At 43.7% G+C, this 17,712-nt stretch overlaps 1 protein-coding gene across 2 annotated transcripts; it reads left to right on the top strand.

Moving 5' to 3' along the window:
• Positions 1-216: 216 nt before the first annotated feature.
• Positions 217-5,583, top strand: ACTC1 (actin alpha cardiac muscle 1). Of its 2 annotated transcripts, none has more exons than XM_039462909.2 (7): positions 217-298; positions 907-1,107; positions 2,216-2,540; positions 3,230-3,391; positions 3,520-3,711; positions 4,515-4,696; positions 5,253-5,583. In XM_039462909.2, exons 2-7 carry the CDS (start codon positions 979-981, stop codon positions 5,394-5,396), a joined length of 1,134 nt encoding a protein of 377 aa, XP_039318843.1. In that variant the 5' UTR covers positions 217-298; positions 907-978; the 3' UTR covers positions 5,397-5,583. The 2 variants fall into 2 exon arrangements, with proteins under 2 accessions (XP_039318843.1, XP_039318842.1); XM_039462908.2 differs by having other exon boundaries at positions 957-1,107.
• The last annotated feature ends 12,129 nt before the right edge of the window (positions 5,584-17,712 follow it).

The raw sequence follows: 17,712 nt of genomic DNA on the forward strand, positions 1-17,712 counted from the left end.
GCCCCTCCCCAGCTCCCTATTTGGCCATCCCCCTGGCTGCCCCCTCCCCTTCCTTACATGGTCTGGGGGCCCCACTGGCTGATCCTCTCCCCTGCCCTTGGCTCCAAGAATGGCCTCGGTAGTCCTAGCGGGTGCGAAGGCGACCAAATAAGGCAAGGTGGCAGACCGGGCCCCCCACCCCTGCCCCCGGCTGCTCCAACTGACCCTGTCCATCAGCGTGCTATAAAGCGGCCCTCTTGGAGCCCGCCGCCCAGCGCCCGCCGCCCGAGCCGAGCCGAGCCGACCCGCCCCGCGGACGGTGAGTCAGAGCCCGGCCCTGCGCGCTCCCTCCCCTCTCGGTCCGCAGGCCGCGCCCGGCCTCAGCCCAACCCCGCGCAGCCGCCTGGCCCGCCCGGCCCGCCCTCGGCCGCTCTGCCGCTCTGCCGCTCTGCCGCTCTGCCGCTCTGCAACTGCTGTTTTTTCCCCCTACACTTTTTGATTTGGTTCTAACTTGTTTCTCCTGGGCGTCGGTCCTCGCAGGACCTAGCAGGGGCTCTACGAAGGGGAATTTTGTGGCTCCCCAAGGGCGTTTGGGTCCCTGCTCTCGTGCGCGTTCCCCTCCATCTGGGGCACAGGCAGAGCGATATGGACCAGGGCTGGAGATCGAGCTCCCAGTTAGTGAAAAGGAAGAAAAAGAGCTTGGTGGACTAGGGGGCTGGGTTTCCTGGGTCCTCCTTGCACCTGGTGCCCTAGGTGACACTCCTGGCCAGAGAGCCTGGGTGGATTCCCCGCTCCCGTCTCCTCCGCAGCTTCTTTCCCTTTTATGACTTGAGGGGAAGGGAGGTGGCAGGAATCTCCCCTGCCCACGCCCCTGTCCAGTCCCTGCATCCCCGCTGTGCTCTGTCCCCTTCTCTGCGTGCGGAGAAGGCCCTCACAGGCAGCTGAGCGTGGCCCGCCCGCCCCTCCTCAACCTGCAGAACCCCCTGAAGCTGTGCCAAGATGTGTGACGACGAGGAGACCACCGCCCTGGTGTGCGACAATGGCTCTGGGCTGGTGAAGGCCGGCTTTGCGGGCGATGACGCTCCCCGTGCGGTCTTCCCATCCATCGTGGGCCGCCCACGGCACCAGGTAAACTTCCTGCCAAGCCCCTAGTCCTATTCGACACCCCCTCCTGCCACCTCCTCTGTCCAGCCATCTAGGAAACGGCTCTCACTTGAACCACTTGTGGTGTGAACTCTTTAGGTCAAGTTAAGAAAAGGCTGATTCACTTCAAATCCAAGCCAAGGCAAGCAATACCCCACCGAACCCCAACATACTGAGAAATGTACACCTGAGTGGCAGGCCTCTCAAAGGGTCCCACGCGCTGGTGTGAACGTCACCAGCTTCTTTCCATTCATGGCCTTTTGGACTTTTAGTCCTTAGGGTCTTCTATGCCTTATACACTTTACTTTCTTCCTTGTCTTCCCTTTTCAGTCCTGTGTAAATTTCTAACAATATAACCTCTCCCAACCAATCACATTCTTTTCCCGTGTTCACAGCCAGTTTACAGGGCTCCCCAAAGGTGAAATCTATCTCCTTCCTGGCTGTGGCATTTTTAGAAGCCAGGCACGACAGAGGCAGCAAGTGCCATGGTGATAGTGACATGCCACCTCGTTTATTAAAAGAAATGCCATGCTCTCTGGATTTGTCACATGCCTGGCCAGGCAGGCTGCCAAGGAGGAGACCTTCGTCCTCAGAGCTGGTGAATGACTCCAGGACAGCTCTGGACAGGCTCAATTTCACTGTTGGAGTGAAGATGGCATATCAGCCCATCATTATGTGTTCACTTGAATGTCAAAATCTTTTCTTAGGAGAAATACAATGTGTCATTAATTCAGTCATTCCAAAATGCAGTCATCTATATTCCAGTTGACATGGGTGATGAGCTTAATAATTTAATGAAGGCATATGATATTTTTAAGGTGAGGTGACGCTCTGCTTCTTCAGTGAAATAGCTTCATTCTCTCCTGAGTTATATTCTCAACAATAGAATTATACATCTTTGGGCGAGTGGTGGGAAGGTCAAAGATTGATTTTTAAATAATTCTTCTAAATTGGGATAAAATCCTATTGCTTATTATTTCTGGTATTTAAATATGTTCCTTGAATTGGGCAGTTATATATAAATGGACAAGACACTGATTATATTCCTGACGTGGTGGGAGCATGATTTTCTTATTTTTTTTTCTTCTCATAGGGAGTTATGGTTGGTATGGGTCAGAAGGACTCCTATGTAGGTGATGAAGCCCAGAGCAAGCGAGGCATCCTGACCCTGAAGTACCCCATTGAGCACGGTATCATCACCAACTGGGATGACATGGAGAAGATCTGGCACCACACCTTCTACAACGAGCTCCGTGTGGCTCCTGAGGAGCACCCCACCCTGCTCACAGAGGCCCCACTGAACCCCAAGGCCAACCGGGAGAAGATGACCCAGATCATGTTTGAGACCTTCAATGTCCCTGCCATGTACGTGGCCATCCAGGCAGTGCTATCCCTGTATGCTTCTGGCCGTACCACAGGTACGCTTGGGCTCTGGGGACAGTTACTGATTAATCATATTCCTAAGTCACCGACCTTGCTGTGAAATCAGATCCACCAGATTGAAAAAAGGATAATCCCTTTCCTCCCATTCCTCCCATTCCCTGGCAAGTTCTCCATGCTAAAAGTGAGGTGATAATGGTGCCCGGCGGTTAATTTCAGAGCACACTTATTGTTGGAGCTGATAAACTGTGGAGTTAGGTCCTTCCCTTATTGAAAGCTCAGCACAGTGTAGCAACTTGGAGTGCAGCAGTCACTGGGATGTGTTTAAACCATCATATCACCTGGGTAAGCATCCTCAAGGAGAATGCATTCCCTACAGGGTCCGAGTCAAAAGAGAGGGAAACGTGTAAGTCCAGTAAAAGCAGAGAAAAACACACTTGGGTGTTTACATAATGTGCTCAGGGGTGGTAAGAAGGATGGTCATATGAAAGTGTCCTTGGGAAATTTTTTTCTACTACAATAGTTGAAAAGATGAGCTGCAGTTTGCTTTAGATTTAGTGTGCATGATGCTCATTTTTATTCTTTTCGTGTAAGGGATCTAATTTTATCTGGATCAATGCCCATTGCTAGCATCTCTCAACCCGGACTGGAAGCAGGCTTCGCCATGGCTAAAGCAGTGGTGTTGTCCTCAGGACTTTACCTTGTTCTTGTCTGCTTCCCCTGACAGGCATTGTTCTGGACTCTGGGGATGGTGTAACTCACAACGTCCCCATCTATGAAGGCTACGCTTTGCCCCATGCCATCATGCGTCTGGATCTGGCTGGTCGGGACCTCACTGACTACCTCATGAAGATCCTCACTGAGCGTGGCTACTCCTTTGTCACCACTGGTGGGTGTGGGTGTGTCTCATCTGCCACAGCGTGGGTCTGCTGCCTTCCCCCCTCACTGAATCTGCCTACCTCCCTATAATGGACTTCCTGCTTCAGAGCTTGACTGTGATACCCTTTATTTCTGCAGCTGAACGTGAGATTGTCCGTGACATTAAAGAGAAGCTGTGCTATGTTGCCTTGGATTTTGAGAATGAGATGGCCACAGCTGCCTCTTCCTCCTCCCTGGAGAAGAGCTATGAACTGCCTGATGGCCAAGTCATCACTATTGGCAACGAGCGCTTCCGCTGTCCTGAGACGCTCTTCCAGCCCTCCTTCATTGGTGAGTTGTAGGGTCTGGTGCAGAGGCACGATTTTCCCTGGAAATCTTAGGCTTCCCAGAGTAAAATCTAGAAGGCTCAAGAAGCCCTTGAGTTAAAAGAAGTCATAGTTTGGACTCTCACACAGCTCAACCTCAAGTCCTGATAGCTCATTAGAGGGAAAGTCTATGTTCTGCTCTAGTGATATGATAAAGGATGACCCACTGAGTTCATCTCAGAATAAAGGATGGCACACGGTAGTAACTGAGTATCACGCATCTGCAGAAAAAGAGCTATTTCACAGGTGCTGACTTCTTCCAGTAAGTTTCATTACCAAGTAGCTGGCTTTTCCAAGTTACTCAGCATTGAATGCAATAACATTCCTACTCATATTAATAACTGGACACTTATATGTCAACACATATCCTTCCTAAGCAATGCTTTCCACGAGGATCTTTGTCAGCATCTGATTTTAGTCCATACATAAAAACTGCATTCATTTTAGATTAAACGTGTATCTTGTCCTTTTCCAATACATCTTTGTACATATGATAGTTACAGGAGGTGTTTACTCGAAACAGGTGCTAAGCACAGTTGCTCCTTTCTTGGCATTCTATTGTGGATTAACTGTCAGGCACCTGTTCCACCCTGCAGTGTGTCTTATAGGGGAACATATGTTTCAGAGACAAGTGGTGACAGCTCACTCACACTAAGAAATTCTGTTCTTTCCCCTCTACCTTGACCTGAATGCACTGTTATATATTTATTATTGTTATTTTTTGCATGTGTGTGTGTGTGTGTGTGTGCGTGCATGACTTGTTCCTAGGTATGGAATCTGCTGGCATCCATGAAACAACTTACAATAGCATTATGAAGTGTGACATTGATATCCGCAAGGATCTGTATGCCAACAATGTCTTATCTGGAGGCACCACTATGTACCCTGGCATTGCGGATCGTATGCAAAAGGAAATCACTGCCCTGGCTCCTAGCACCATGAAGATTAAGGTAAAAACTTTCGTGAATGGGAAATCCAAGGCAAATCTTCGTATTCTAAGCAGAACTACATTCCTGATTCCTTTTCCCTTCATACTCGGTTTTCTGTCTCCGGTTACCAACTTTACCTGTTAGCTTTTCTAGCACTTTGTCTGATTTTCTTAGCACTTTTCCCAAGATAGGTAACTTTCAACATACTTTTAGGCAGTGAATAAAAATAAATCTTTTTACAAAAAATAAAAGACACACATGCAACAAAATCTTCTAATACATTTTAAAAGTCCCCAACTTTTGGGCTAGCCTTCACTATACATTTAGCTTGTTGCTAAATTACACTCTAGATAAGTGGAGAAATTCCATTTAATAATAAAATATATCTTTAATGACAGAAATGATGAAATAGAGGTGAGTTCATATAACTTGATTGGGTACAGTATTTTGTGGTATAACCTCCCACATTATAGCTAATTAATATCTAATTTTTTTTCCTGTGAATCCTCCCAGCGTGTTACTTCTCCCTTGCTTGGAACTCCAGAGTTCACAGGAAGTTTTTCTTTGCTTTCTGCAGATTATTGCTCCCCCTGAGCGTAAATACTCTGTCTGGATTGGGGGCTCCATCCTGGCCTCACTGTCCACCTTCCAGCAGATGTGGATTAGCAAGCAAGAGTACGATGAGGCAGGCCCATCCATCGTCCACCGCAAATGCTTCTAAGGTGCTTTCTTTCTTCATGTACCTTCCAGTCAGGATGATGGTATTATGCTTCTTGAAGTCTTCCAAACCACCTTCCCTCATCTCTCATCAATCATTGTACAGTTTGTTTACACATGTGCAATTTGTTTGTGCTTCTAATATTTATTGCTTTATAAATAAACCAGACCAGGACTTGCAACCTATAAAAGCCTCTCATCTGTTTTTGGGGTAGGCATGGGGTGGGGCAGGTGTTAGATTTGACATCCTGAGCGTTGTCGGAGTTCAGAACCACAAAGTTCATCCAGACGAATTAATGTGGCAGTTAGCTGGGAATTAGAATGCTAACTTTTGATTTTGTATTTTGGGACAGAATCATGAATATATTTCATACCTGAACGTGGATTAAGGTTTAGTTCCATATAAGTAAGAAGTGAAATTGGGTAAGACAATTCTCTAGAATTAGTTGCTGCAGATGACTCCGAAACTTGTTGTTTTAACATATGTTCCAGTTGCTTTTGTAACCTTGCAGAAAATACACATATGTTGGTAATGAGAAAGTCAAAGATGATTTTAAATAAATGGGCTTAACTTCTCAATTCCTTGAACTCTCAGTTGTCTTCCTGAGGGCTATGAACGAAACACAAACGTTGGCTGACAGTTGGGCCAGCCGTGCCCCAATGCAAATACCCTCTCCTCTAAACATATCAAGACCATTGTGTGTATGCAAAACAAATGTGAGGAAGCAAAAGCCAAACGCTCTGCCTGATCAGTGACTAACTTGTGAGACAGAGACCTTCAATCTCTTCATTTCTTTGAAATCTTGAGATATCGGGTTGAGTGAATCTAAGAGGTCCTGAGGGAACAAGGGGAGGCCATAACCGTAGTATTTGCTTTGCTCCATGCAGAACTCTTGCAAAGTATGGTGGGAAGGCTGCTAGGGGCAGCACCGAAAAGAATTGAATGTGTTCCATCCTCGAGGAGTTCACACACCTACACGTAATCCCCCAGTGCGTGTGCACCTGGAGGCTTTAAGAAGGTGTATGTGGGTCTGGGTCTTGAAAAATCGTTGCGAATTAGGGAGGTGAAGATAGCAAAGAGAACGTCTCAGCAGAAGGAAGTGTGGATACAAAACATGGGGCAGGCTGGGAGGTGCTGATGAATTTTGGAAAATCCAAGGGGAAAGGTAGATTTCAGCTAGATTGCAGAAGCCTTACAGATTTTTATTTTCAAATTAATTGCCAGTGACCTGTTAGTATTCACACAAGTGTTTGAATCCACTTAATTGAACTTTATTGATGAGGATTCAAGACACAGATTAAGCAACTGGTGCAATGCTATAAACTCTATTTGTGGAATATGCAAGATGGGAACCCAGATTTTCTGACATCTACTCTGATGGTACCTCTAAAATAATCTTTCTAACTTTAGTTGTAGTCTATCAAGGATAACCCCATTCTATCACATGCCTTTTGAGAATTTGGGTACAATATTTGGAATACTCTGGACACATCAGACAATTTTAATAAGTTGTAATCAATTGCGCTATCATTCAAGGTCATACGTGTGTCTTTCTGCCCATTCATACCAAAAATATCTTTTGATCCCTGACTCTGGGTTGGGTATAGTATTAAGGGCAGGGGACACAAAGATGGTAAAGGGCACATTTTCTGTGATTAAAAAGCTCAGAGTTTAGAGTTCTGTATCTAGCATGTTCAAATGGAAGGCCTTCTTTGCAACAAAGGCTAAATAATACATCAATTTGGTGGCATTTTCTTCAGATAAAGAAGTATAAAAGTTACTGTAAATCCTCCCCTCCCCCTGCCACCCCATTGTATCCTATAGTAAAGATGAATTGGTTTAAAAGTCATGCATTGGAAGGTATGATTTCACTAGTTTCTGTCTCTTTCTTCTCATCTGTACAATTTAGTACATAAATATTATGAATTTTATCCTCTGAGCACAGTATTAATTCTTTAATTGTAGATGATTGGCTGGGATATCACCTTGGGTTCTTTCCATTTGTGATTAGAAATGGAGTGGATATTTTTCTTTCTATGTAAAAGTAGAAGCTTTAAGAATCAGCTTCTGATATTTGTATCAGAAGAGGTAAGCACGCAGATTCTTGTTGAATTCTGAGGTCTTCTCATCTCTGCTTGATGATAGGGTATAAAATATTAGAACAACTGAATCTTAAAAATTGTGCTTAAGGAAGGTATTGGGGCAAAAGTGTTTGCTTAAGGCAATCTTTATATGTATAAAATAATTGAGATGTTGACAGTGCCTATGTCTTTGGTTAAAGTGCAATATACAAAGAACTATATAGAGTATATTTTTTCTTAATTTATAATAAAGTATTGTTTGTAGATTCTAATATCCCCAAACACTAACTCTTCCTTTATTTCGACTAAACAATGGCCATTATGTAGATGTGTTTAAATATTTAAGAGTACAGTGGAGAGAAAAGACAAATTACTGAAGAAAATGAAATCTTTAGAGGGGGAGGGCTGACTCACTGTATCCAGAGCCTAGAATAATGTGACTGGGTCTTCACCTGTTTTTCCAGTTCTCCCATATAATTTATTACAGTCTGAATTGTGTTCCATCAAAACTCACATGAAGCTCTAACTCCCAATGTGACTGTATTTGCAGACAAGACCTTTCAGTAAGTAATTGAGGTTAAATGAAGTCGTAAGGGTGGGGCCCTAATCCAACAGGACTAGTCTTCTCATAAGAGGGAGAAGAGACAGCGGGTGTGCAAGCGCAGAGGAAAAGCCATGTGAGGGCGGAGCCAGAGGGGACCCATTTGTAAGCCAAGGAAAGAAGACCACTGACACCTTGATCTTAGACATCCAGCCTCCAGAACTGTCAGGAGTAAATGTCTGTTGTTTAAGCCACTGACATGGTTTGGCTGTGTCCTCACCCCAATCTCATCTTGAATTGAGGTTCCTATAATCCCCACATGTCGTACAGGGAACCAGTGGGAGGTAATTGGGTCATGGAGGCAGTTACCCTCAGGCTGTTCTCATGATAAGTGAGTGAGTTCTTACGAGATCTGATTTTTTTTTTTTTTTTTTAAGGAGATTTCTCCACTTTTGCTCTGCGCTTCTCCTTCCTGCCACTGTGTGGAGAAGGATGTGTTTGCTTCCACTTCGACCATGATTGCAAGTTTCCTGAGGCCTCCCCAGCCATGCTGAACTGTGAGTCAATTAAACCTCTTTCCTTTATAAATTGCCCAGTCTCAGGTATGTCTTTATTAGCAGCATGAAAACAGACTAATACAGCCACCCAGTCTATGGTATTGTCATGGCAGCCTTGGCAGACTAATACAGGATTTTTCCACATGTTGGACATGATGGTCCAAGGCTTCTGACCTACCAACTTAGCAGCCTCTGAGACAAAAGAATGCCTTCCCATATAGTAGTGGCAGAAGTCCCAGGAAAGTCTGAGCCTGATCAGGCTTAGGAACCGAGTCATATCATTCTTACCATAGGGACTGACCAATACTCTTTAGCAGGGAGGGATGATACCTGTTCCTCTAAAGGAAGAGGACAAAATGGTGCAAACATTATACCCAGTGAGCTAGAGGATGAGGCTCGTAGGGGAGGGATCGAATGTTGGATGGCTCCAAACTTCCAGCTTAGGAGTTTTTGATTTGACAGGTCCTGAGAAGGACTTGAGAAGAGCAATGACTTCATGCAGACAAAACTAGTAGGCAAGACTGAGAACCTTTGGAGAATATATTCCAATGTGGCCTAAGGACCCAGGAACCCAGTGATCTCTATATGATCTGACTATCTTGCTTTTTAAAAGGAAAGAAAATCATATTCATTTTATGGTTAACATGATATAAATGCTATAAATATATCCCAGTAAGTAACAGGGAGAGAAAAAAGGTTAGGTCTTTTAGGCCTGAAACAGTAAAAGTTGTCTATGTTCACCTTAAGATCTTCCAGGCTCATTATATAAGAAATATCTCTTCCAGGCAGAGCTTCCCTGGCTGTTGCTATGGTAACCAAACTCATGGTAGGAAGACAGCCAAAACTAAGCTCCTGGGGAGGTTGCAAAAGTACACCTCTGGTCACTGATGAACTTGATGCCAGAAGATGTTCTGTGAAGTTCATTCATTCGCCCTCGGTGCAACTGATGCAAGAAAGATTGACTAGGAGGATAAAGAGCTTCATTTCAACTATATTTCTCTGAGTTCTTGTGGTTCTGGGCCCCCTTCCCTCCCTGGTTGAGGCTAGAGGTGAAGGGGTGCTGCATCAGCTGAGCGTTAAGTAGGGATGGTCTGCGTGTCCCGCAGCATCATTGTCTGCTTATTTCCTGCATTGTTTCATTGTAACGTCCATGGAAGTCAGGACTATCGAGGGGAGACAGAAAGAACATGGCCCCAAGGGAGAGCTGAAGTAAAGTGGAAATAAAAAGGGCTTAAATAGTAGATGAGACATAAACTCTAGAGTCAACTGTAAGCAAGGAATTGGGTCAACAGGGTAAGTGTTAACACAGGAAGATGACTTGGGGAACTTTGGAAATATTACTGCAAGTGGCCTGGAGGCATCATGAAGGTCAGAGTCTGATAAAGCAGACATCATGTAAGAAATTTAAGAGTAAACCTGCCTTAGGCAAAATAGTGAAATTTTCCCAAGGCCTCTTGAACTCTGGGATGTACACTTGGGACCTTTTTTCCAGTGTCTTCCACCAAATGCTGGCCATCTGGGACATTCTCCCTACCACTCCAGTCATGTAAATGGAAACTTCCCTGTTGTATTAGTCCATTCTCGTATTGCTATAAAGAAATACCTGAGACTGGGTAGTTTATAAAGAAAAGATGCTTGATTGGCTCATGGTTCTGCAGGCTGAACAGGAAGCATAGTAGCTTCTGCTTCTAAGGAGGCCTCAGGAAGCTTCCAGTTATGGCAGAAGGCAAAGAGGGAGTGAGGCATCTCACGTGGTGGAGCAGGAGTAAGGGGCAGGGAGGTGCCACATACTTTTAAATGGCCAGATCTCATGAGAACTCACTCACTAATATGAGGACAGCACCAAGGGGATGGTGTGAAACTATTTAGAGAAATCCACCTCCATGATCAAATCACCTCTCATCAGGCCCTCCAACATTAGGACTTACAATTCAACATAAGATTTGGTGGGGACACAGATCTGAACCACGTCATCTGTCTTTTACCTGCATCCTTCAAAGAGCATACTGTGCTGGTTAAGCAATCTGTTTCCTAAACTATGTTCCCAAGAGAATGTTCAAACAGATCTCCCTGCCAGAAAATGCTAGCATAATTTAACACAAGTTTTCTGCATATAGTTTCTTATTAGATTAACCGAAAGGCTTGATGTCACACGGGTTTTGGGTCAGGAAGATTTGAGCTTAAATCTGCTACTGTTGAGTTGAGTGGTCTTTAAGTAAATTACTTCGCTTCTTCAGGAAAGAAGAAGCTCTTTCCTAAGAGGTGTGTTCAGGCACTCATGTTTTTTTTCTCTGAACTGAAGTAGCTCCATGTTCTTATTTCTCTTGGCAACTTTTGGCCTTCTTTGCTTTCTCGACCCATCTTGGCCACCATCTGCTATATGTCAGTTCCAGAGACCACAAACAACTAACAGCACAATTCCATTGTGTTACAATTGGTTTGATTTTAATATATAAAAGGGAGCTCTGTCGCTGAAATATAGTATAAGGATCCTAGTTTTTGAAAAGGAAACTGTAGGTTCTTAGTGATGGAGTATTCATCAGAAAGAACTTGATGAGTATATGTTCTAAATATACATATTAATAGAAAAGATATAAAAAATATATATCCAAATTGTAAGAGAATTAAGCATGATACAAAGAGTTTAAAAATCTATCGCAGGGCCTAACTAAAATCGTGTTCTCAGAGTTGTCATGAGAATGAAACAAAATATGCTTAATACACTCAGCACCATTCCCAGTATGAGCTGAATCATTCAACTAAGTTTATTTTCCTTTATTCCTCACTTTCTTCTTTTTAGCATGAACTTTGGAGGCTGGGGTGGGAGGTGATGGAGAGGGGCAGAGGTGGGCTATAGAAGTCCCTTAGTCCCTTTAAATCACATTGTTACAGTTTCTCTATATTGAGTTTCTCTTGAGAATAGGAAAAATGGATAGGAAAAATGAAGGACTGGAAAGCTCAGTAGGGAGAAAACCATCAACGGGCATTTATAACAGGATGTGAAGGAAAGCAAACAGAAATACAAAGTCTCTTTCTTGGAGACCTGGAAGACCAATTCCAGAGAGTTGTGGTCTGGGCAGGAGGAGCAGCAGCTATGTGTGTGCATGTGAGTGTGTGTTCCCACACATAACACAGGTGAGAACAATCAGCAGAGGGTTGGGCTGGTAGCCCTGGGAAGAGGATTTGCCCTCTGTTCTTCTGTGCTCTTCAACTCCCACTATTCTCCTCATCCCCTTCTCATCCACATTCAAGAGCCTGGCCTTTCTTCACTTCCCTTTGTATCTATGGAATCAGCAGAGATGGACAAGTAGATTTACTGTTGTCTAAGCAAGTCGACAGGAGAGAATTTGCTTCCACAAGCTGAGACTTCCAACTAACTCCTTTTCCTGCCAGCTGGATCTGTACAGGAGCAAGTACTTAGGGAGAAACACTGTCCCCACTCCACTCCCTGGCTTTGTGCCATGCTTCTGCCTCGTGGGATTTCTTTTGTATTTTTAGGGATTTGGGTTTCATGTCCTTTGGCTCTAGGTTCTGGTTAATGCTCTTAGTCTCAAGGAACAGAATTCTCCTCCAACTAGGAAGTTAAGTCAGGAAGGGAGTTTATTAAAGAGATATAGAGGAACTCCTAAAATCTGAGGATATAGAGTAGAGTTGGACCTCATACGAAATGGGAATTTAGAACTGCAAAACCATCAGGAACAGCAGGCATTCTGCATTCTCTATCCCTTCAGATCCCCCTTATAAATGAACTGTACCTATCTCTCCCACACAGATATACTTATCTAACCCCTTCTGAAGGAATGGCCCTAGGCAGACAAGGTTGTTTCACGCATTGCCCCAGGACTAAGGGAACCAGAGGGGAATATATCTGACATGAGGACTTGTATATTTAAGGACCAGCAACCAATCAGACATTTTTTTTTTTTTTATCTCTTTAGCTGGAACTAAGCAGCAGCACAGGTGGTGCTGTTAGTTGTTTGTGGTCTCTGGAACTGACACATAGCAGATGGTGGCCAAGATGGGTTGAGAAAGCAAAGAAGGCCAAAAGTTGCCAAGAGAAATAAGAACATGGAGCTGCTACAGTTCAGGGCAAAAAACGAGTGCCTGAACATGCCTCTTAGGTAAGGATGTGTGTGTGTGTGTGTGTGTGTGTGTGTGTGTGTGTGTGGTAGTTCCTGTGTTATGCAGGCATTTTGGTGGAACACCACCCACATATATATTATATCTTTGTTTTCCTTTAACTTTAGGAAGTATTAGAAACATATTCAAACTAAAGTTTGGATTGAGAACAGCCTATGTGAACACACGTACGGGAGGATCTGCATTACACATCAAATGAACGACATGACTACAGTAGGATTTTAGACATCTTTAAACAATGAATGAAATGACTACAGTAGGATTTTAGATATCTTTAAACGCCCCCCATATTCCCTCCCGATCCTCCAAATTCACTCGTTAGGGTACAGTGGGTAAGGGCTGTCATCTAAAGACCACCAGGATGGCTACATAGTAGAAAGGAGAGCTTTACTGTTGATATCAGTTAGCAAACCAGGAAGAAATAGTCTCCAGTGGGGACAAAAGATACTCTTTCTTCGAGAAAGGAAAGGGCAGGTTGGGTTTTGTGATTCTCACAGCCCATATTACTCAACCATGTCATGCATATTTAGCAGGTATAGGGGGAGGCTATCTATATTTATGAGGGAGCCAAGATATGCACAACGGGTAAACATATATGTAACATACACCCTGTGTTCACTTTGGGGCAGTGGTGAGTGCTCAGCATATGTGCTTTGAGAAGACAGACCAACATCCTCGCTTTCTCTATGACTGATGATATTTTCAACAGTGAATACATGAGCATATGGGAAATTTGGGGTCTACATTTCAGAGATGCAGAAGCAAATCTTGGGATAAAAAATGAAGAAAATAGCTAAATGATAGAGTTAAAATATTAAGTTAGACTTGCTGAGAAGCAGAATAAGATTTTAGAAATCCTGTCTACACCCTGTGATCTGAGATGTCCTCTTATCCACTAAGACAAACCTTAAGGTCAAGGAAACAAAAGTCACTTATGGTGGAGGGTTCAGGGCTCAGCTGGCCTAACAACTCCCTAAATTCCTACAGCTTGCTAAACTCCCCAATATAAGAGCTATCAGATCCCTCCTAACTCTGATTTGGCAGAGGACCAGCGTTGTAAACATTCTCTTCAACTGCAGACCATAAGCCAGCTTCAGCCAGCATGTAAATGTTATGTGCAAACTGTCTTTGTGTCCTATAGTTCACCTTTTGGTGTAAATAGCCAAATTTCACCTCATTTTAATGCTAAAACTTTGCCTGTTCATAAGGTGAGTGATCATGCGGCACCCAGCACAAGTGACTCGCTCCATTCTGTTTTGCGCTGGTGTCTTGGGGCCTAGTGCAGAAAGTCAGCCCAAAACAACGCTTCCCATAAATTTTATTTAATACTTTAACAACAGAGAATCTTACTTGCACAGAAAAGACTTCTCGAGATACCTTATCTAAGTTGGACTCATACCTCAACTCCACCCTACTATGTTATCCGGGTTTGTCTCCATCATAGCAAGTGTCACATAATTTTCTGTTTTAACTCACCTTTATTGAGGCATAACTTATATACAATGTGTCCATTATAGTATGCAATTCAAAGAGTTTTGGCAAATATATATAACTTCCATCTCAATCAAAATATAGTACTTTCTAAAGCACCCCCCATATTTCCTCCTGATCCTCCAAGTTCAATGTTTTCTGTACGTTAACCCCAGGCAATCCTCTGTCACGGTAGATCAGGCGTCCCCAAACTACGGGCCCCTGCGGGCCGCATGCGGCCCCCTGAGGCCATTCATCCGGCCCCCCGCTGCACTTCAGGAAGGGGCACCTCTTTCATTGGTGGTCAGTGAGAGGAGCACAGTATGTAGTGGCCCTCCAACAGTCTGAGGGACAGTGAACTGGCCCCCTGTGTAAAAAGTCTGGGGACGCTTGCTGTAGATTAATCTCGTCTGCTCTGGCAGTTCCTATTAACCATAATTTAAGCTATTTCGTTGCTTCTCTATTTTGTTTTTGTCTCTACTACTGGCCTTTTTTATCCACACCATGGTTTTCTAGCACAGAGTGTCTAGCACAGAGCCAGACAGTGCCAGAGTGAACGAATCCCAAATCATTCTGTTTATCGGCTTTGATTTTAAAAACAAAGGCATCTCCATATTTGAAGGCAGCAGTGAGGACTTTATTGTGAGGGTTAACAAACAGGAACCTCATATGTCTGCCTTCTCTGCCCTCAACTTTGTCATCGCCACGGTGTCAAAAACAGCCTTGAATGAGGAAGACTGTCGTGACAGGGGTCATACTCTTATCTTTGGGTACGATGTGTTATCATTTTAAAGAAACACGTTAAAACACTCTCATTTAATTGTAATGTTTTAAAACTTTGACCTTTCGACTTAGGATACAGCCATTTCTAACGGCATCTTGCAAATCATACCCTTGATAATGGGACAGGAGATCACTCAAACCACATCCCCACTTCTGAAAACACACTCAAGATGCGAGTGTTTTACCAGCAGGGTCATGGCTGCTCTGCTAATTCTTGATAAAATATTTCTTTCTCGGTAATATCATCAAACCTTGGATGTTATCTATAACTGTTTTTCTCCCAAAGCGTTTGAAGCCTGTGAACTGGCATGTCCCATTCACGCCTTGGGGAAGGAGGGCTCCGTTGAGCATGCCTCCTCTGCAGGTGGAGAAGCTGAGGTGGAGGGACCCCTGTATGGAGTGATTTTCCTTGCTTTCTTTGGGCATCTTCACTTCTGGCATGGTGGTGTGTGCATTCCCCTTCAGCTGAAGTTCTAAATCTCTCTTTCTCTCCACTATCTAGGACACAAGAGAATTAACCTACTCATGCAGATTACAGGGCCCAGCCCTCATTAACCTTAATATTGAAAGAAATACAGCTTCTGAGAAGTGATATGCCCTTCCACTCAGCACAAATAGCAACATTCCCATGAGCTGAAGAGATGGGCTTTTTAGGGAGTAGTTCATCCAACACAAACTCTTATTTCCAGTCAGTGAAAATTTCACATATATAATGCCTTTATATATGTGATCCCTTTTTAAAGCATTTAAAAATGACATCCCTGAGGTTCTTTTATAGTAGATTAAAGTGCTGTCTATTCTGTATTTTCCTTATGTCTTTTGAATTAATGATTTGGTCCCGAAATGTTCATTTTTTGAAGGACTGAATAACTGACCTTTCATTCTTAAGCACTGAAGTCAAATGAACTCTAGATCTCTTCTTTTCCAGAGATCAGGCTCTCTGTCTGTGCCCTGCTTTTCTAGTCTGATCTTTGCTTTAATGGGATTTAAATGCTGAGTGAATCTCAGCCACTTCCTTATCCCTCCTCTTTAGCAGGTGTTGCTTTTGTCAGTGACATTGGATTTAGGGGGAGAGCCACCATATGGGGGGATGGGGAAGGAAAAGAGAGGACAGGATATAAATTTAACCTGGGCATGTTGGAGAAATAATCTCAGAGATGGCAAAACCAGGAAGGGTGACTGGGAGTGAGGAGGGGCAGGGAGGGAAAATATAAGCTCAGAAGCAGGCCAGGCTACAAACTCAAAGCTGCAGGACAGTATGTGAAAGCAATGAGTCTGTGTAAGAAAGGTTGGGCAACTGGGCCTTGTACACACAAGTGGTAGCCTGTGAAACACTGTCATTTTGTTAAGCCCTGATGACACTTGCCCCACAAGGTAAGAAGCAGATCCTCCCAAGAAGGCTGGTGAAATTTCCATGACTGTTCATTCTCTTGCTGTCTCTGTTTCTCTCTCTCTCTCTCTCTTTTTTTTTTTTTTTTTTTTTTTTTTAATTTTTGAGACAGAGTCTTGCTATGGTGCCCAGGCTGGAGTGCAGTTGCACAATCTCAGCTCATTGCAACCTTTGCCTCCTTCCCAAGTTCAAGCAATTCTGCTTCAGCCTCCCAAGTAGCTGGGACTACAGGTCTGTACCACCATCCTGGCTAGTTTTTGTATTTTTGGTAGAGATGGGGTTTCACCATGTTGGCTAGGCTGGTCTTGAACTTCTGACCTCAAGTGATCTGCTTGCCTTGGCCTTCCTAAGAGCTGGGATTATAGGCATGAGTCACCGTGCCTGGCCCATGACTGTTCATTCTCTTTCATTTCTCCCCAGTCAGTTCTCTTATTTTGACCCTGGCCAACAGGCACTTATTGAAATACACAATTCAACTGGCCACTAGAATGATTTGATGCTATTAAGATCCATGTTTTTAAAGCTGTAGGTCACATAAGTCTGGAAATCAGTTGAGCAGGGTCCAATAGCATTTTTAAAAAGTAACCAAGCAGGGAAGAGAGTAGAAGACATCAGTGTACATTGTAATCAGTGAGGGTAAAGATTTTGTAGGACTCTGTTTTATTTATATGAATAATATGAGGTCACAATATAAAATGTCTTTTTGCGAATCATGGTGAAAAATGTTCGAAAGTCATGAGTTTACAACAATCATTTTTGAGATATTCCTTTTTTTCTTTTTTGAGACAAATACTCTGTCTCCCAAGCAGGACTGCAGTGGTACAGTGACTCACTACAGCCTCCAGCTCCTAGGCTCAAGTGATCCTCCTGTGTCAGCTTCCTGAGTAACTGGGACTACAGGTGCACATCACCATGTCTGGCTAATTTTAAAATTTTTCTGTAGAGACAGAGTCTTGCTAGGCCCAGTCTGGTCTTGAACTTCTGGCCTCAAGCAATCCTCCCATCTTGGCCTCCCAAAGTGATGAAATTACAGGTGTGAGCTACCATGCCCAATCCAGATATTCCTTAAGAAACTTTTTATTAGGAAAATGTTCAAACACACATCAAAGTAGTAGCAATAGAAAAATGGACCCAGTTGCATCCTCATCCAGTTTCCAAATTGGCTTTTGTAGATTCTAATAATCCCATTCATTTCCTTCAGCAATTTATTTTTATTATTTCTTTGCTCCTTCCTACCAAGAGCAGGGAGATTTCCAGCAGAATCAATGTAATCCTTCCTGATGGAGTTGTGAATACTTAAGATTAACTGGGAGTCTTCCTGAAAGTCCTCAGGAAGCCACTGAGAAAAACAAGGTGC

Source organism: Saimiri boliviensis, chromosome 2 (assembly GCF_048565385.1).
Source record: "Saimiri boliviensis isolate mSaiBol1 chromosome 2, mSaiBol1.pri, whole genome shotgun sequence".
Classification (NCBI taxonomy): Eukaryota; Metazoa; Chordata; class Mammalia; order Primates; family Cebidae; genus Saimiri; species Saimiri boliviensis.

Coding starts and splice junctions, on each gene's coding strand:
- ACTC1 (XM_039462909.2), top strand. CDS start 979: ATGTGTGACGACGAGGAGACCACCGCCCTGGTGTGCGACAATGGCTCT. Junction 1,108..2,215: donor TGGGCCGCCCACGGCACCAG/GTAAACTTCCTG, acceptor TTCTTCTCATAG/GGAGTTATGGTTGGTATGGG. Junction 3,392..3,519: donor CTACTCCTTTGTCACCACTG/GTGGGTGTGGGT, acceptor TTATTTCTGCAG/CTGAACGTGAGATTGTCCGT.